The sequence below is a fragment of the Manacus candei genome, unplaced genomic scaffold (assembly GCF_025592945.1).
Source record: "Manacus candei isolate 608988 ecotype Guabito, Panama unplaced genomic scaffold, ASM2559294v1 h1tg000033l, whole genome shotgun sequence".
Taxonomy (NCBI): domain Eukaryota; kingdom Metazoa; phylum Chordata; class Aves; order Passeriformes; family Pipridae; genus Manacus; species Manacus candei.
Genome location: NW_026138081.1, coordinates 7125806 through 7144407, shown reverse-complemented (window position 1 = coordinate 7144407; position 18602 = coordinate 7125806). Strand labels below are relative to the sequence as shown.

At 47.4% G+C, this 18602-nt stretch overlaps 3 protein-coding genes and 1 long non-coding RNA gene across 8 annotated transcripts in view; 1 reads left to right on the top strand and 3 right to left on the bottom strand.

Annotated features, from left to right (window-relative positions):
• DNAL1 (dynein axonemal light chain 1) overlaps positions 1-2852 on the bottom strand; it is a 30965-nt gene extending 28113 nt beyond the window's left edge. Inside the window, exons 1-2 of one of the 4 annotated variants that reach the window (XM_051791601.1) lie at positions 2770-2852; positions 125-163 (exon numbers count right to left, since the gene is read on the bottom strand). In XM_051791601.1, coding sequence (XP_051647561.1) covers positions 125-163; positions 2770-2772 — 42 coding nt within the window. In that variant the 5' untranslated portion in view covers positions 2773-2852. The remainder of the gene's footprint in view (positions 1-124; positions 164-2769) is intronic. The other 3 variants (XM_051791600.1, XM_051791599.1, XM_051791598.1) reach the window with 3 other exon arrangements.
• Positions 2853-3119: 267 nt separating this feature from the next.
• On the top strand, positions 3120-9376 carry LOC127472829 (uncharacterized). 2 transcript variants are annotated; one of them, XR_007905179.1, is made up of 3 exons: positions 3120-3241; positions 6822-6892; positions 9276-9376. It is a non-coding gene; the product is annotated as an uncharacterized LOC127472829 (long non-coding RNA). The 2 variants fall into 2 exon arrangements; XR_007905178.1 differs by lacking the exon at positions 9276-9376 and adding an exon at positions 8414-8530.
• On the bottom strand, positions 3760-10903 carry LOC127472818 (peroxisomal succinyl-coenzyme A thioesterase-like). Its single transcript, XM_051791582.1, has 3 exons — positions 10333-10903; positions 7356-7558; positions 3760-6496 (listed from the first exon to the last, which is right to left on the bottom strand). The coding sequence occupies exons 1-3, from the start codon at positions 10871-10873 to the stop codon at positions 5921-5923; spliced, it is 1320 nt and encodes a 439-aa protein (XP_051647542.1). The 5' UTR covers positions 10874-10903; the 3' UTR covers positions 3760-5920.
• A 1215-nt stretch (positions 10904-12118) lies between these two features.
• Positions 12119-17761, bottom strand: LOC127472817 (acyl-coenzyme A thioesterase 1-like). The gene is made up of 3 exons (XM_051791581.1): positions 16631-17761; positions 14789-14991; positions 12119-12956 (listed from the first exon to the last, which is right to left on the bottom strand). The coding sequence occupies exons 1-3, from the start codon at positions 17238-17240 to the stop codon at positions 12351-12353; spliced, it is 1419 nt and encodes a 472-aa protein (XP_051647541.1). The 5' UTR covers positions 17241-17761; the 3' UTR covers positions 12119-12350.
• Between the last annotated feature and the right edge of the window lie 841 nt (positions 17762-18602).

Genomic DNA, 18602 nt, shown 5'->3' with positions numbered 1-18602 from the left:
CTTAAAGCAGATGTTTCAAGCAAATGTATTTCCTACAATGTTTGAAAAACAAATTTAGCTGAATACAGTCAAACACCATGCCACAGAGTACTGCAAAGCAGCTAGACACTGTTCTAGTACTTACCCATTTGGCTAGAGCTTCTTTGATTGTTGTTGCTTTGGCCTAAAAATGAAACAAATTTAAATGAATATTCACTGCAAATTTATAATTGGCTTGTTCACTGCAAACCTATTTCCTCTCCCTTGTTTCTCCCTATCCTGCTTGTCTATCCCCTTCTACCACTTCCTTGTATTGCCTTGTGTCAGCTGAGTTGAAGAAGCTGGAAACCCTCAGTGTCCTATAAATTTGTTTTCTGAGGTACTTGGCAGCATTTTCAGAAGCAAATGATGGGCTTAATGTCAGGACATTATCTTCCTGATCTTACTCTGTGCCCCATGGGACATTGCTTGTTAGCTCTGACGGTGAAATTCAATTCAAAAGCATAAGAAACTACTGCACTGAAAATTGTGGTCTAATGCTCTTAAACCCTCACACTTTCTATTGTGCATTAGCAACTTCCCGTTTGAAAGCAAGTCTGTGAGCACACAGAATGATACAGCCTCTTCAGATTCACTGAGAAAAATGAGGTACATCTTGCCAAAACTAAAGAGCAATCTGGATTGTTTATATTTGGTGTTTCTTTCCAATTGCTTTGCACAGAGTTGCATCATACGATGTGAAAACATGTATTATTCAGTTTGAAAAATCTGAGAGCTGCTGTACAAGGCTTTTTAGGGACTGACCCACTGACCAACTTTCTGTTGTCACTAACTCCAACTTTTCTATCTCACATCAGAGTCTTATAAAACCACATGAAGATATCCAAAACAGTAGTATATAAACAACATATTTAATGCTTCTCTAAACACTAAACATATTACAAGATGTCTTTTGGATTAAAAAGGTTTCAGAGACCAATCTTTCACAAACACTGATCGACAGCCTCCTTTGTACAAATATAGAAGGACTCTGGTTTTGGCATCTCTGTTGCTCTTATGGGTAGCACTACCACGTGTGGATAAAAGCAGTCTTTAAGGTAATCAGATATAAAAAACCCTCCTACAGTAAAAGTTAAACCCAACAAACTAACTTCCACCCAAAATCTTACAGGCAACCACCTCAACCACAGAGCTCTCTAGTGCTGGGTACTTTACTCTGGACCACTGGAAACACTGGTCTCAGGGCAAAAGACAATAGCTGAGGCAGCTGCATATAAAAAATGGCCACAGCCCCTGAACACCCAGTAACCACCAAGACCCAGCAGCACCAGGGAGCCTGAGCATGCACCTCAATCACCAATATACACCTTCACTTAGACGTGTATCACTGGGCATCCTCAGATGTTCCAGCTGCTTCTGCCCATTGACAAGTATTTGTTTCTGGTCTATTCCAACTGACAGCTAGCTCATGGTCCCATTGGAGATGACCTGGCAAACTTGTGCAAGGTAGCATCTCCTCAGTGTCTACCACAGATAAACAGTTGCATGACCTCTTCCTGTTCAGAAAATCACATCCCTAATTCCCATTCCAATAGCCTCATGCAATCCAATTAACAGCTACCAGTGAGCCAGCAAAAACAAGGGGCTTCCAGCTAACTGGGTTTTCTGGACAGAACTTCATTGCTGCTTTTGTAATTATGGCAGTAAATCAGTACAGCACTTGGGTACGTGATCTTGGTCACTCATGTTGAAGGCAGAAATGGATTTACATGACCAACATCTGCTTCCGTTTCTAAGTCATGCCTAAAACCGGATTGGATCCATCTGAGCACAAGAAGCAGTTTCTCTCCTGACCTCTGACTTATCTCTGCTGAGTTGCTGGAAACATGGACATCAGCACAGCGGGTTATTTGGAGAACACATGTCAGAGATTTCATTCTCTTTGAGGTGTACTTGAAATTTCTGTAGATAAATAAGAGTATCTTCTGCCAAGCAAGATTACCCAAAGGAAACTTCCCTCCGAGCAGCTTATTTTCAGGGCTCCTCTACCTGCATATTGAACAATTTTATACAGGTATTTAGACTAAAGAAAATCATAATACTTAAAATACTCAAAATGCCAAGTGATCAATTGTCACCCTGAAGAGTCGCCATCAACACGACAGGAACAAGAAACAGAATACCTTAAGGGGAAAAAATAACCACACTTGTATTACAGTAGTTATAACAAGAAGTATTTCCCCTCCCTAAACATGGCAGATGGACAAAGACTATTTACAAAATTTAGTCCCCCAGGAAAAAGCAAAACAGCGACACTTCGCCTTAATTTGCAAACATTTATTTATATGTTCGATAGAGGAAATCGGAATTGCACAGCAACCGACAACAAGCTAATCGCTGTAGTGATCGCAGACACTGCTGCCTTAAAAACGCTGAGGTTTGTGTACGATGACATCTCAAGACTCCCAGCTTCTTTCGCCTATCCCGAAACGCCCCTTTCCCAAGGCACAGCATCAGGCCACCACGCCTCAGCCGCCGCCCCGAGCCCCGCGCTGCCCCCCGGACAGCTCACGTGGAGCCCAGGCTGCTCGGCAGGGCCCGGCCGCGGAGGGCTCCGCCACCGCCACCGTCCCCGCCGGCCCAGGGACCGCTGGGCAGCGGCCCCGGGGGGACGCCCTCACACACCACCCGCGGCACCAGCCCCGCGCCGCCGGGTCCCGGTCCGTCCCGCGCCCCCCCAGCCGCCGGCGGGCCGCGGTGCCGCCCGGCCGCCCCCGCCGCAGGACCCACCATGGTGCCGTTGCTACCGCGAACGCTCCGGTTGCTACGGGCGCGGGAACGCCCCGGCCCGGAACTCGCGTCGGGGGCGGCGGCCGCGGCGCCTTGTGGGACGCGACGGGGGGCGGGGGGCCATGCGGGCCCGGCCCGGGGAAGGCGACAGCCCTCGGCGCTTTGGGACCCCGCGGGCGGCTGTGAGGCCTCCCGGAGGTGGCCGGTGCAGCTAATCCAGCCCCCCGAGTACTAGTCCCAGTGGAATGTGATGGGAGCTTTGCCTGGCAAGGAATTACTCTGTCCAGTACTGGGTTCTTCAGTACAAGAAAGAAAAGGAGCTACTGGAGAAGGTTCAGAGGAGAGCCATAAAGATGATTAGAGGTCTGGAACATCTCTCTTATGAGGAGAGACTGCAGGACCTGAGCCTGAATTGTCTAGAGATGAGAAGACCGAGAGAGGATCTCATCAATGGCCTATAAGTTTCTCAAAGGTGGGTGTCAAGAGAATGGTATCCAGTGACAGTGGCCACAAACTGAAACACAAGAAGTTGCATCTCAACACGAGGAAGAACTTCTTTACTTTGAGGGTGGCAGAGCACTGGCACAGGCTGCCCAGGGAGGTCATGGAGTTTCCCTCTCTGGAGACATTCAAAATCCACCTGGACATATTCCTGTGTATCCTATTCTGGATGACCCCTTCTTGGCAGGGCAGTTGGACTAGATGATGTCCAGAGGTCTCTTTCAATCCTAACAAATCTGTGATTCTTTGAATGTAAACCTATATAAATAATGTGGCTTTAACTAAGGCCACAGACACTCAGTTTAATGTACACTTCAGGAAACAGCTATGTTTTCTGCAGTGTCAGCAATGCATCTTTGGTCCCCAGGTAGCATTGTAAATATACAAAATGCTAGTGCAAAAGTTGGCTGGTTTTCTACAGGTCCTTCTATGAATTATTTTGTCCAGGAATACCCTGACCCTGACCCATTCATAAAAGGATCTTCAAAGTAAAATTACATTCTTTTTATTTTTTCCTCCTTTTTAAACAAAGTATCATTCAGTTTTCCAAACAAATGAACTATTCAGAAACAAAAATCTAACATCAAATTCTTACGCAAGGTTGCTTTTTAATAAAGCGTTTTACTTCTCTTTCAAATTGCATATATCTGACAAAATCTAACACTGAATTATATTAAAGGCTTGTGCTTTAGAAATTAAGTGTGAGGACTCTTAACCTACCTGGCTTTTATTTATAAATTAACATTTACTTCCTGATCCTCCAGATTGCAATCTTGCATAGCAGTGCATATGCTGAGGTAGGACTGCAGTGTGGAGACACAGGTATTGGCACTGGGAGAGTGACAAAAGAGGGTTAGGGGAGGTGCTTCCCTTGCACAATTGATTATACAGCTCTGACTACTGAAGATGCACAGGACAAGGCAGACAGACAAAGAGAAACCTTCAGACAACCCTCTCCTCTGTGGTTGCCACTTGTAATGAGTCTAGAAAAAAGGCAGGGTACCAAGTATCAGTGACACCAACAAGCACATCACAGCAGGCTGTGGTCCTGGACTTCTGAGGCTGCTGGTGTTAGCGGATGTTCAAGCACTAGATATGACTTGGCAAAAGCCTCTCCAGCTACTGAGGAAGTTTAGAGACTAGGTATGAAGACATCTTGTGTGGAGTTAGCAGGATGAGGCTTCTCTTGTAAAGAATCATAAAGATGGATAAATTGTTCAATTGGCATTGATTGTGTGTAAAGAACATGTGACTTTAATCAAATGATAAGGAGTAATAAGTTGCAGAAAGCTAATAAGACCTGAGCAGCAGCATCATGACAGTTAACTGGAGAGAGAAGATCCATGAGAGCAAAACAAAACTGATTACCAGAAATGAAGGGTTTGTATCTTCCTAGGCAGCTCTCAAACTGGTCTGACAAAATGACTTTGGAAGGAGAAATAGAGGTCCTCATTAAACAGGCCTGCTGCACTGGCACCATTTCAGCAAGACCCTTTAAACAGATCAACTGATTTGGGAAGAACTTGTTCTTTCTACCTGAATAGTAGGGAAAAATAAGGTACTAGCCAAAAATTAACTAGGATGAAAAAAACCAATCTCAGGCAGTGATGGAAAAGATATCCTAGATTTGAGTTTAGGGTTTTTTTGGAGGGCACTGTTAGTTTGGTTGGGTTTTTTTGTTTAGCGCTTTTTTTTTTAAGAATTATGACTCTAAGTTAATCATTGCCATAAGGTGATAGCTTTTTGCAGTCAGTTTAAATCTTCTACAGGCAAGGTTTTTTGTCTCTCAACTCTGCTTCCTCCCTAAGAACAACTGTCAGCATCTGTTGACATCATTATTAAAAAGGTCCAAGACTAATTAATCCCTTACTTACTGGCTGCATTTAGCCATGCTCTAACCTATCCAACAGAATTCTAATACCCTGAGTGTCAAATGCTAGTCCAAGACATTACAGGAACAAGTAGTTACACCCCCAGTACAATACAGTGCTAGTGCCACTGTTCTCCCTAGATGACAGGAAAAGTACTCTTCATTTTCTTACGCTACAGGTAGTTTTTCTTGGAAAGAAACAGCCTGTGTCACCAGAAGACCACTACATAACGTATACTAAGTATACAATCCTCACTGCAAAAAGACATCTCCAGCTTTCTGCAAATACAAAACATTTCCAAGGTGTATATGGCTGTAAATCTGAGTTCTGGGCTAAGGTAACTGAGGACTCAAAGCCAGAATCATTCATCATTCTGATGTCAAAGTTTATCATCTGTCATTCCCCAGGGGTGATCCTGTCTGTCATTACTGAGGGTGCAGGCTGGCTGTGAACATTCTCCAAGTCATAAATACTGCAAGCAAGCAAGTACCTACTACACTCTTCAGATACTTTTTTCTTCATATCATGACCACTTTGGGCTGTCAAATTTATACCACAGTGCAGCCTGCTTATTGTTTCACTTCTCCTCTGTGTACCTAGTTAAAATAACTTAGGCTGATCCAAATAAATCTTTTTGGATTTATACTTGTAGCTAAGTAGTCATTTGGTTATTTCACATTTCAAGGTTTTTCTCAGTCAATCCCTCCAATTCACCAGTCATTTTGGTGGCTCAAGTTCAGTCCTTGCAGTTCTGCAACAGCTTGCATGTGTGTAAATGTTCATCCCAAATGCAAGCGCAGAAACTCCTGAATCTTTCCCCAGGAGTGTTCCTGTGCATGGGCATGTGCTTTGCTCTCTCCACCCCCCAGAACAGGCACCCCCAAAACACGATCCATAGCTACATGACAAAATGGAGTAGAAGGGGGATCAATTCGGTGACCTGCTCCTGGATAACTCAAGAGTTCAAAGTTCTCTTTCCCATGCTGGCGTAGACGCCTGATTGCCAGCTCAGCATATAAGGAGCTCTTCCACATACGATCATCTTCCCCTACCACTAAGAGAAAGTGTCCTTCTGCTTTTTCAATGGGGATCATGCAAGGAGAATTAGCAGGACTCATTGGATCCTCCAGAGCTTCAAAAATATCAAATACACCAGTGTCAGAGACACTGACCTTGTTCATATCAAAACGCAGCCCAGGCAGAGTCATCTCACCGTAATGGAGGTCTGCAACTGTGTTTGAACTACAGCCAGAGATGGAGACAGCAGCCACGACTTCTGGCAGGAAGGTGATCATGGAGAGTGCTAATTCTGCCCCTTTTCCAGTCCCAATCACTCCAACTCCTGGTCCTTTCACCTTCAGATAAGATAGGGGGTGGAGAAGAGAGGAAGAAAAGAATAAAGGAAGTATGCATTATAATGCAATTAGCCATTAAGTGACTTTGGAGTTGTGTTATTAAAAAAGGGAAAGGTTAGGTTAATTATTGATGTGACCTGTTGGAAAGCTACAGCCTGGACCCAGGCTCCTCCCTCTGTTTACTGTCTTATTTTTCAGAGACATCAAGAGCTGTCAAACCCCACAGAAAATCTCAGAGACAGGCATAAGATGTACCATCACTTGATCCTCACCTGGGCCCTACTGCATATGTTGATACAAAATTTTTCTCTTTTTCCCGAAACAGGTAGTAAGAAATTCAAGCACGTGTTGTCTCAGGCAAATAAAGTAACCTTACAAATTGCATTTGAAGGATTAGTAAGTAGCATTTAATCTTGTCTTTTTCTAGCCTGGAAAGTAAAACTGAAAGCAACATCCCAAACCATCGAATCCATTCTTTCAAATGACTGTTGAGCAGTTTTGTATCATCCTCTCTTAAACTAATTGCTTTTATTAAAAAAAAAAATAAATTATCACCACTGCTCCTGTTTGGAGGATATTCCAGCACTTCACCATCCTAATGATCAGCAGTCTTCTAGTTTCTAGCATGACTTTATTTAACAGACAGTTTGTGCTGGAATAAATTCACTCTCACAGTCATATGCATAGCCACCTATGCAGCGTCTACAATTTTCTCACTATTAGGCCTAAACCTGCCCAGCAGAAACTGATACTCAAAAAAACCCAAACAACCAAAAAAAAAAAAAACCAATCACCACCACCACTTGGGCATGGACTGCTGAATCCTCCCTTGTCCCAAGAGGTCTCTCATTACACTCACTTTTGGGTGACGCTGTAGGAATCTAGCTGCCTCCTCAAAGTACTCGAGTTTGAGTTCTTTCATGACCTTAGGAAGATCTTCAAAGTCAAAATATGGCAGAGAAAGAGCAGCAAAACCACGGGTAGCCAGGAGACCGGATCTAAGTTCAATCAAGCCTCCTTCATCACCATACATGTCAATCACTCCTGGAAAGGGGCCATCCCCTATATTAAAAAGAAGTGGTACAGAGGACAAGTTAACAAACAGGACACTAAAAACTATCTGGTGAAGAGTGAACAACAAAATACAGAATGCGTAAGACATTTGCTATTAATGCTCATTACTTTTCCATTTGCGCAGCAGAGATAAAGAGAACCAGCGCTGTATCCCATTTCAGCTATTTCAAACTAAGAACTGGCCTTTAAATTCCTGCAAAAATATGTGAAGTTAGACTTTTTTTTCTTTAAAAAAATCAAAACCAACTGTTCTAAATGTATTTTCAATGGTCTTAACCTCCTGCCTTCAGAACAATCATACCCTAAGTCTTCTATTTTCCCCCCAAATATCTCACATCTTAATTAACAAAGTGCAAGCTCATGAGTAATGAGCAAAGAGCACTAATCCCTCAAAGTCAATTCTACAAAACTTATGTAAACTCTGCAATAAACTGCATTGAGCAAAGCACAGCAAAGACACCAATTGCTAAACAAAATCAACTGGAGTTAACTAGCTGTATCTCAACATCAGCACTGTAACACTTGGTAGGAGAACTGCTACTGCAGATGTGACCAGATAGAGGGTAAAACTGAGAGCTGTATGGGTGTGGTTACACGTGCATGACTGATATACAGATAAACGTGACATACATGTGTACAATTTGCCCCACAAAACTACAGAAATAATCAGAACCGCAATTTTAAACAGACGTGTTTGCAGCCAAGGTTGTGTTATATCACATCTGTATTCCAAGCCAGCAAATCTTGGGTTAAAAGGTTAAGGATACCACCTCGTGGAGTTATAAAGACCCCAAGCAAGCAATTTCTTTTTTTTCTTTTTTTTTTTTTTCCCCTGGCCACAAGATGTCACCTCTGATGTACCTGGATCCAGCTCACTACAACCATCTCACAAAAAGGACCCACTTGTGCAAGAGAGTGCTAACTCTCTGACATTACCTGTATGCACTAAAGAAAAGATCTCTGACTTCAACACACTTGAGAAAAGGAAGTTTTGGACAAGACATGCTAGATGGTGGAAACCTCCTAAATTAAAGCATTAGGAAGTCAGAAAGGGACTGAACCATGCTTTTGTGTTCTCTTTCAGTTTTGATCTTTTTTTCATAGAAGTTCAATATTCTTGAGAGAAAACATGTTGAGATAAATTTATCACAATGCCATGATCAACGGGAACCTTCAGCTAACAGCAGTCAGCCTACATGGCTGGAAAATACGTAATTTATCACCCCTACCCAGAAAGCTTTCTAGCAAGAACATGTAATCAGAACACAGTCAAGCACGACTGTTTCTCTCATGAAGAGAAACTTAAACTTATGCAAGGATCCTGGACTGCCTCCCTGAGTGCCTACACATGCCCAAGTATAATTTCTGCATAGCTCACTGAAAAGCAGGATAAAACACGATAGACAAATTTACTACTGTTTAAAACCAAAGAAACACATCTTAACTCTTATGCGCAAATTTAGAAATTTTTCATATTAAAATTACATCATTTCACTTTTACTAAGAATGGTTCACATTTAAGATTCCTATCTTAATAGTATTAACATTTTTTTGTCCCTGGAGTAAAGGAGGGTATGGTAGTAATGCTGTAACTGGATCCGCCATCACGAGGGATGCCAATATCATTTAAGCAATGATTCCAAACTTTTCCACACTATTACAATGCCAAACTTGCTAAAGCGGAAAATACAATTCTCTCTTGCAGATCTCTGGATTTCCACTGAGCTCAGCAGAAATCAAACTCATCTTCTAAGGCAGGATAGCAAAACAATCACGTCTCAGAAATGGAAAATCCAGCATGCTGACTAAACATTTGAAATTCAAAGTTCAATCTCTGTTGTTCTTTTTTTCTTCAGTGAACTTTGGATCCACATCTAAATAAATAAAAAAAATACTGGTTTGGAAATTCACTGAAAATACTTAAATACCTAATACTGTAGTGATACTTATAGGAGCTGCTGAACCAAGTAGATTTAAATTAGAGGTAATGTGGAGGGCAGTTCCTGTAGCACAACAGTCAGGGAACTACAAGAAGTTTAGATCATGGCTAAAGCATACAAATGACATCACTGGTGTAAAGTTTTGTTTTCCAGTACCAGTAGGAGCCCATCAGAATATCACACCTCATAAAACACAACCATCCCACAAGCAGAACAGGCAAAACTTGCTGATAAATCTATTCTGCCTGTTTACCACAAAACTAACCCAATTACTAACTCAGCGTTGGCTCCAATGTAACAGAGGGGGAATAAGTGTATTTTCTAGAAGCTCTTCTATTGCTTTGCTTACTGGCATGTGTTTCACATAGAAGAAAAATGCCTCTGAGTGGGACATGCAGCACAGTCTCACACAATGAAACGCACCAGCTTTTCTGAATGTTACATATTCTGGTAGACCAGAACAAACATCCAGCCTACTGAAAAACCGCAGGCAGAGCGCAGCGATGTAGTAAACTCTAGAACCCCTGTTCTTCTTTAGCTCCTTCCCGTCCCGCAAGAGCCGCCTGCCCCGTGCCGCAGAGAAGGATCAGGACACGCACAACCCGGGCCTTGTCCCGACAAGCACTCGGGAGCGTTTCAGGAAGGTTTCGGGGAAAAAAACCGGCCACCTGTCTGCAGGAGGGCGTTCCGCTCATTGACAGAATACGGATTCCGCGGGTGGCATACGTATGTTTCTGTTCTGCGAGACTTTCCCTGCTCTGGTCAGAGAAACCGGGGGGTTCCACTGGCCCCGGAGCGAAGGCCTCCAGCCAGGACACTCACCCGGCGGCAGAAAGAGGGAGCCCCTTACGACTCCTTCCTTCAGCCGGATCCTTCGGACGCCGGGGGCCATGAACCACCTCTCCACCTCGGTCTTGGCCACCACTGGCCCGGGCATAGCGCCGGGCGGGCTGTGGCCCTGGTGGACCAACACCTCCACCTTCATCGGGGCGTCGGTGCTGCGGGGAACGAGCCGCTGGTACGGCCGCTCCATGGCGGCGGGGGCGAGGCTCCAGAAGAGCCCCATGGGCTCCACGCCGGTGTAGTCCCCGCCGTGGGACGCGTCCGTGCCCAGGTGCAGCTCCCCGCGGCTGTCCGCTCGATAGTGCGCGCACGACTGGAAGAGGCAGCCGCGGTCACCGGCCGCCAGGGCCCGCAGAGTCACCGGCTGCCCCGGGCTCAGCCCCGCCACCCGCGTCTCCACCTGCTCGTCGGCCGGGCCGGCGGCGGGGGACACGGCCAGGCTGGCCGCCCGCCGGGACGGCCGGGCGCGCAGCAAGGCCCGCGGCGGGGCGGCGGAAGCGGCGGCGAGCGCTCTCCACATGGCGGCGGCGGCGGAAGCTGCGCGGAGCCGCCGCGCCCCCCGCAATATCAGTACCGCGGCCGCCGCCCCCTCCAGGCGGCCCCAATCGAGAGAAGAGCCCCTCCCCGCCGCCAGGAAAGGTGGACAGCTCCGGGCCGCTCCCACCTCTCCCTAATCATCCAAGCGACTGGAGCAGCCAGCCGGGGAAGGGCCGCCAGCCGCAGGCCGCTCCAGTCTCCCCCAAGCCGTCCAACCTACTGGGGCAGCGAGCCGTGGGCAGCTGCTAAAGTTTCACTTTAAGCTATTACAAACACAGGGAATGCAAAAGCCCGCCTGACGCACGGGGAGCAGCCGAGGCTGGATGCGGCCCGCGCGCGCTGTCAGGCACTGGGGGGTGCCAGGTGTTCGGATACAGCAGCGCAAACTCGCCGACAACATCCAGCGCCTTCTCCTCCAACCCTGCCCCTGGGTGCCGAACGTTACCGAGGATCCCCGGTGGGGCTGACAGCTCACCCCGCTGCCCCCACTGCTCAGAGAGAACCAGACATGCGTTTGGAGCCTGGCTCCGGCACAGCACGGCAGCCGCTCCACCGCCCCTTCCAGCCCACCTGTCCCTGCACAGCACCCGGCGCCTCGTGGAGCCGCCGAGCCAGCCCCGCAGCCGGACTGTTCCCCGTAACTTTTGGAAGCAGGCGCTAAGGGAATGTACAGGCAGGAAGACGCTACCCTCCAACAGCGCTGCGAACCTAGACCGGATACCCAGCCCAGCTGAGGAGATGCCCGAGAGCGGCTCCAGGATGACTACCAACGGGGCCAGGTCTTTTGTTTTCTCATGCTTACAGACGTTCAAAAACAGTTAAAATGCAGTCTCATTTCTACTGCATGTGCCCAGAGTGTCACATCAGGCTAGGGGCTGTTGTTGTCTATGAACAGGAGATTTGCTACCTGAGGAGCAGGCACATTATTGCTGCTTTTGCTAAGTGAATATTAGATATTGTTAAGGCATTTTAGTGGTGTGAGAGAAGGGGAATGAGCAACACAGGAGAGGGACGTGCACAGGGAGAACAGAAAGAATACTGGAGGTAGGAAGAGAGAACTGCTGCTTCCAGAAAAACTAGAACACTGGAACAAGCACACAAAGCTGGCTCTGGTAAAGCAATGGCATATGTTTCCTCTGAGAACGCCAAGGTACATTTTCACCCCAGTTCTCAGCTTAGATAAGTTACCTTCCACTTAATTTCACATTCAAAGAACACCCAGCCTTACTACATTTGTCTTCCACAGCCTTTAATCCTGTACTACACAAAGCAGGAGGCTAAGAACCTCTAAAACCAAGGTTAGAGGAGGGTGTAAAAACAAAGCAGCTTTCATGCTTTCACCCGCTGTCATCCTCCAAGAAACCCAATAGCTTATTCTCTGATGTTCCTTGTTCTCATTCTGAGCCATTTAACAAAGCAATCTTGAAACACCAGCATCTTCATCTGTAATCTACTTCACATCACAGATTACTGGATGTTCCAGATGGCTTGCCTGTGAGGTGTTTCCAGAAGAAAGCTTGGATCTGCTGCCAAGCATCTATCTGTGCCTCACAGTGTGCCTTGGGCTCCCCTCCCCACACCACAGGTTTGCCAACTAGCAGGTGCATGGAGGCTGCACACATTGGGAAAAAGGGAGGTTCAATGTAATGCCCTGCTCCAGGATAACAGACTATCTCAGGCTTTTCCTTCCCATGAGCTTGCAAACGTTTGCTCCCCTCAACTGCAAAGAATTCGCTTTTCCAGTTGCGATCATCCTGGCCAACAATGAACAAGAAGCGACACTCGGCCTTCTCCAAAGGGATAAAGCTTTGCTGGTCAGGCCCTTCTAGTGGGTTGTTCAATGTATCAAAAATATCAGCAATCCCAGACTTGCTGACCTTGATGTGTTTCAAGTTGATATTAAGAGGTGGAATGGTGATGTCCTTGTAGCGGAGCACAGCACCCACATTTGCCACTGAGCCGTTGATAAGGGCAGTGGCTGTGATGCCCTTTAGGAAGGAGGCCATGGAGGTGCACAGGTCACCACCCTTTGAGATTCCAAGCAACCCAATTCCTGGACCTTTAACCTGGAGGTGAGAGAAGAGAAACCACAAGTAATGAACCAAAGCGTGCCACTTCTTTAAGATGTTGCCACGTTCACAGCCGTGTCTGTCCCAAATTTGGACCCCAAGTACAGGCATCTAAGGTCCTGTTTGCAGGGCCCACTTCTGAGGGACCCTAGGGCACTGTTCTGTGCTTGATTTATGGTACTAAGCCCTACTGGGACTGCAGCATCATCACCTAACAAAGCTACAGGGTTCAGTGCTGAAGCAGAGAATACAGTGTGTTTGCAGATGTGCAGTCCCAAATTCACTTTGCCTATAAGGCAGTTGAGAGAAGAAGAGGGAAGGAGAAGGGGAGGGTTCTTCTACAAATACTTTTTTTCAGTGCAAAATGCTCAAAGTCAGCAATGACTATGATATTGTCATCACTTATGATAATGTATTTCTTACACTGAACCACTGTCTTTGGTTTCCCTATTAAGAAGATAACATGGAGTGGCAGGCTCCGCATCAGCTGCTCTCCCTCTTCTCCGGTATGCTTGGTGTCTAACTCACAGGAAGCATTTTGAGGTACCTTACTCATTAAAATGTATCTTAAAAAAAATAACCTATTAAAGCCATTTTTCTAAGAGAATTGTACAGTCCTCCGGAGTCAATCTAGAATAGGTTACCTTCATTTTCTTTTACACAAGGCAAATTAACTAGAATAGAAAAAGTAAATGACCTTACAAGGTATTGAAAGCCTCCAAGGATATTGAAAGAAGGTTAGCTAATACCACAACTGCTTCAAAATCCAAAGACCCTTAGGAGCAAAAAGGCTCTGAGACAGCATCAAAATTTAGTATCTTTCGTATCTTATCACCAGTGTAATAGGCTCCAAACCCACTGACTTTGAAATATGGAAAGGGAGAAATTAGAAAATACAGCTGAAACTTTGCAACGCATTAAAAACATGATGAGGGTATCAGTGGAGGTGTTAATGGGAGGCAATAGTACTGCTCTCAGGGAAAAAAAAAAAAGGCAAGTGGAAGCAATTTTCAGATTTTTTTGGGCAGAGAGGTGGCATGAGCAGTTAAGGTTAAGGCATCTGAAAAGCAACCAAGATCTTTAACATCTACTCATCTTTCTGAGGTTGAGGAAGGTATTTGTTTTCATTCTCCAGAGAAACCAAGTATTGCCTTGTGCAGTTCTAGCTATTGTCATGCACAGCTGCTTGCAAGGAGATGCAGAACCAAGCAGGTTCTCTTTCAAGAGGTGTTGACTTAGAAGGATCCCTAAGTGCACAAGCAGTTACTAAAACTCACACTCACCAAATAACAACATTTGGAGTGATTCTAACAGCGTATAAAAGCCACCAGCGTGCCTGTAAAAAATGTGGATAAAGCCTTCCTAAATCTTCGTTCTCGTAGCCTAGCCATGATGATGAAAATACACAGCAACAAATGTGTACTGGTGGACTTCCTTGAGACTTGTATCACAGAAGGTTATCATGTGCTCCACAGCTGAAAAGGACATTAAGATCTGCAGGACATTCTACAGAGCATAAACCTAAAAGCCCTGCTGGAAGTCAAATAAGTCTCCAGGCATCTAGCACCCTAGTTATGACACTGGGTTGAATGGAGTAGAAATTACCAGTATGTTACTTATGTGTCACTGTTTCTCCTGGCCACTTCAGAAGGAAGAATTGGAATAAGCTGCCAGAGAGCCATTGTAATGGGAATTAAAGATATCAAACAAATTAATCACAGCCAACTTAACAGTGATGCTATTTTAAATACAGCAGCTCTGCTCCATCTGCAGTCTGACAGGACCGAAATAATGAGAGTTCACTGTAGTGAGTCAATGAACAAACCAACCTGGGTGTGTTGTAACATATAGTTTACAGCTTCTTCAAAATATTCCAGGTGGAATTCCTTCATCTCTTTGGGGAGATCTTCATAGCTGTAGTAAGCCAGAGCCAGCACAGCAAAGCCGTAGTTGGCCAGCAGGCATGCCCTGTATTCAGGGAGTCCTCCTCCAGTTCCATATAAGTCAATAATTCCCGGAAAGGGGCCATTTCCTGTGAGAGACCATATAACAGGACACATTAACCCACAATTCTTAAGTTATATGCCAATATCATAGGCCTGGGAATGTGTCTTTTTAAAAAAAGAAAAAAAACTAAAGCAGCAGAATGGTGTTAAGGGTCCTAAACTGCTGTGCCAGTTTTAATTAAATGGCTACATTGCTTCAATATTAAACAAGCCAGCAAAAATTAGCAGGCCTGGTAATGTTCTGGATAACATCAGGGAACATGTGGCTGGAAGAGAATTGATCTTTTGACAGTCACAACTAGTTTCTGTATCATGTAAATTCACTGCAAAGCTATCAAGCTCTGAATTATACCCAGGAGGCTTTTCCTTGCTGCATTTCTCAGTATCAAAAAAAATCTCCTCTTCTGATGATTCCAGCTTCTCAGTTTCAGTGTAAACGTACTATGGCTATTTATTCTGGGATTAAGAGAAGAAAATATCTGAAACTAACCTTGCTAACCTGGTAAGAGAACCTTTACATTAGGTTCATCAGGGGACAAGTCCAAAGCTGAGGGATTGCCGCAAACTGCTAACAAAGTATGGAAAGGAGGAGGCCAAGAGGGAGACTCCCATTCCTCCTCAGGAGAGAAGGTGAGGCTTCCCTCAGGTGTCTGCAGACTAACATGGAGAACATGGGCAACAAGCAAGAAGAACAGGAAATTCACCTCCAGCCTCAAGGCTACAGCGCAGTCAGAGCCCAGGACACTGGCTGGGACGTATGATTTTAGCGCTGTCATGGAGGAGTTGCCAGGGACAGACAGGGAAGAAAGGGGAAAGCACACGATACATAGAGGAGCTCTTTGAGTACACGAGGTTCCAGAGACATGCTTGGTGAAAGCCTCTGGATCACAGGGGGAAGGAAAGCTGGGGTGTGGCAGTGGTGCAGCTGCTGCAAACCACTCAACCAAGGGAATGAGGTTTCCTACAGCCAACTAGCAGAAATCTGGATAGCTGCTGGGAGGACAACACAGCATTTGTCAGGCAATCTGAAAACCTCACAGACCATAGTAATGATTACTTTCTGACAAAAATACTGTAAGAGCAAACCTGTCTAATGCTTTCCTTAATCTTCTGCTCACAAACAAGGAAGAATTGGGGACAAATGTAGCAGCAAAAGGCAGCTTGGATTGCCTTGGGCTTCAGCAACTAGGATATAACTGAGTTCAGGATCTGTGGAGAGGTGGGAAAGGGAAGCAGCAGGCTTGAACGCTATAGTTTGGGAGAGCAACCTTCTACTTACTCAAAGAATTACTAGCTGAATTCCCTGGGAAACAGCCAGGTAGAGGAAAGGCATCTTGAAGACTGGCTGACACCACCTCCCACAGCATTTGGGAACAAGAAGGGTATTGTGATAAATGCTTTCATGTCCAGTAATAATCAATTAAATAAACTCAAGTGTGCTTCAGCACATATAGCTGCTCTACGTAATGAGTGCACCCAGCAGACCAAAGAGGGTTGGGCTGATCAGACCGCTCCTTGAGAAGTGTCTAGTGCCAGCTGGCAGGGCGAGGCTTCCCCTTGTCCTAAGGGGAAGCCTGGAAGGGGTCACACTCCGGGCCTGGAAGCGCGGGGCTGAAAGCAGAGCAACACCAGTGGGAGAAGGAGCCCGGCACGGCCGGTACTCACCGGGGGGCAGAAAAAGCGTCGCCCGGATCCTCCCCTCTCGCACCGGGACTCTCCGCACCCCGTCCCGCAGGAACGCCCGCTCGTGCTGCGCCTGGGCCAGGAGCCGCCCTGGAGGCTTCCCGTGGCCCTCAAACACCTCCAGCTGCAGGAGGAAGGGGCTCTGAACGTCCCGCTTCACCAGCCGCCAGAAGGGCCTCTGGGGCTGCAAAGCCCAGAGCAGCCCCATGGGCTCCAGGCCAGAGAAGCTGCCTCCCGGCAGCGCAGGACAGCGGGCGAGGTCCAGCTCCCCGTCGTCCCCCGCCTGGTAGTGGGCACTGGCCTGGAAGAGCTCTCCCTTCTCATCCCGCAAGGATGTCCTCAGTGTGACCTGCTGCCGCGGGCCGAGGCCCTGCACAGCGATGGCCAGCGGCTCATCGAAGAGGCTGCGGGTGGCGGGCGAGAAGCGGATGGAGGGGGCCATGGAGGCGAGTCCACGGGCAGAGGCTGTCCCGGGGGTCCGCGCGGGGCTGCGGCACCGTGGGGCTGCAGGCGCGGGGCCGGGCCAGGGCTGTCGCCTCTGCCAGCTACGGGAGCTGGCCCGGCGCAGGGAGCGGGCAGTGATCTGCCACATTGCCCCGGGTAGTTCCCGCCTCTGGGGGCGGATTCTGGGGCGGGTCCCCGCGGAACTGGAGTCGGGATCGATCCCGGAGTGCCGCTGTAAGACCCCGCGGGCAGGAGCGGGGCGGTAGGTCCCTCGCCCCGCCGGCCTGCTTCCCCGCCGCCCCGCCCGCCTACTCTTCGCCTCTCCTCTGTCTTCGACCCTGCCCTTCCGGCTATGGGAGGGTTCTCTGTCAAACTCTGCCGAGTTCTTGCGACCTGTCCTGGCCCCAGAGAGCTCCTCAGTGTCCCCCCAAGCTCCCCTGGACCGGACGGTGGCTGCGGGCGGGGGGACACGCGGGGCAGGACGGGCAGAGGCGTTGACGAGCCACCGAGCGGAATCGCAGTCGGGATTCACCGCCCGGGCAGCGAAGGGCCTGTGTGGGACCGACCGCACAGAGACAGGGCAGCGCGGAGCTGTTGCTCGCCGGCAGCGACCCCGAGTAGGGCCGAACTGTGCTGTGCTGCTCAGCCGAGAGACCGGAGCGTGGGCCAGCCCCAGCCGCGGCGGGGAGAAGCCACACCAGCACCAGCCCGGCAGTGCTTCGCGTCTCCTTGCCGGTTCTGCCTCTGTATTGGTTGCCCCAAGGCATGGGCAAGGTGGCTTATGCACAGCCAGGTGAATTGGGAAGGATGATTAGGATCATCAGTAGTGCAGGAGGGATGAAGAGGGAGTGCTTTCACAGACTCTTTAGGTAGGTCAGGAAATATCTGGCTCTTCTAGTAATGGATTTTGCAAGGTTTTAAAAAAAGAAGGCCATTCAGTCCATCTTGCCCAGAGCTGGATCTTCTGATCCAAAAGGAGCTGCAGAGGGACAGCTGTTTCCTTAGGCTCCCCAAGTCTTTCTGGAGATGCAGGTAGGGGTGCCTCACACTCTGAACTCCTCATGTCTGACTTAGTGGTGTGAAACAAGTGGAAGCATCTGAGGGAATCCTGAGTGTTGTCCTGTTTGGAAATACTAAGTGGTCAGAAGTGTTGGACAGAGTCTCAGCAGTCTTTCCTTCCCTGTGGAGATTACCCATTCTCTCCTAAACAGATGAGGTGCTTTGTTGTCTGGCATTTGGGCATGTTGTCTGGTGTCTAGCCCTCAATGTGTGGCAACTACTCCTGTTGTTGAGAAAAACAATCCTTGGTTTACACTACTGGATTTGATCACCAGCTTGACCATAGGCTGTAGCAGATGCTAAGGGAAAAGGTCCTAGAGGCTTCAGCAGCATTCCTTCTCCTCTATGCTTGGTGACACAAGAGGAGTGGAAGAGTGAAGGTAAGAGGGCTATCTTCTATGGTGTCCTGTTCCTACCTGGGCAGCCCTTGATCCCAAGCTTCTGCAATCCC

What these genes read in the sequence shown, in the direction of transcription:
- LOC127472818 (XM_051791582.1), bottom strand. Translation starts at nt 10,873, where the DNA reads ATGTGGAGAGCGCTCGCCGCCGCTTCCGCCGCCCCGCCGCGGGCCTTG. An exon ending in CTCCCTCTTTCTGCCGCCGG is followed by an intron (nt 7,559 to 10,332) that starts GTGAGTGTCCTG and finishes TTTTTAATATAG; the next exon opens with GGGATGGCCCCTTTCCAGGA. An exon ending in TCCTACAGCGTCACCCAAAA is followed by an intron (nt 6,497 to 7,355) that starts GTGAGTGTAATG and finishes TCTTATCTGAAG; the next exon opens with GTGAAAGGACCAGGAGTTGG.
- LOC127472817 (XM_051791581.1), bottom strand. Translation starts at nt 17,240, where the DNA reads ATGTGGCAGATCACTGCCCGCTCCCTGCGCCGGGCCAGCTCCCGTAGC. An exon ending in GACGCTTTTTCTGCCCCCCG is followed by an intron (nt 14,992 to 16,630) that starts GTGAGTACCGGC and finishes GGTCTCTCACAG; the next exon opens with GAAATGGCCCCTTTCCGGGA. An exon ending in ATATGTTACAACACACCCAG is followed by an intron (nt 12,957 to 14,788) that starts GTTGGTTTGTTC and finishes TCTCACCTCCAG; the next exon opens with GTTAAAGGTCCAGGAATTGG.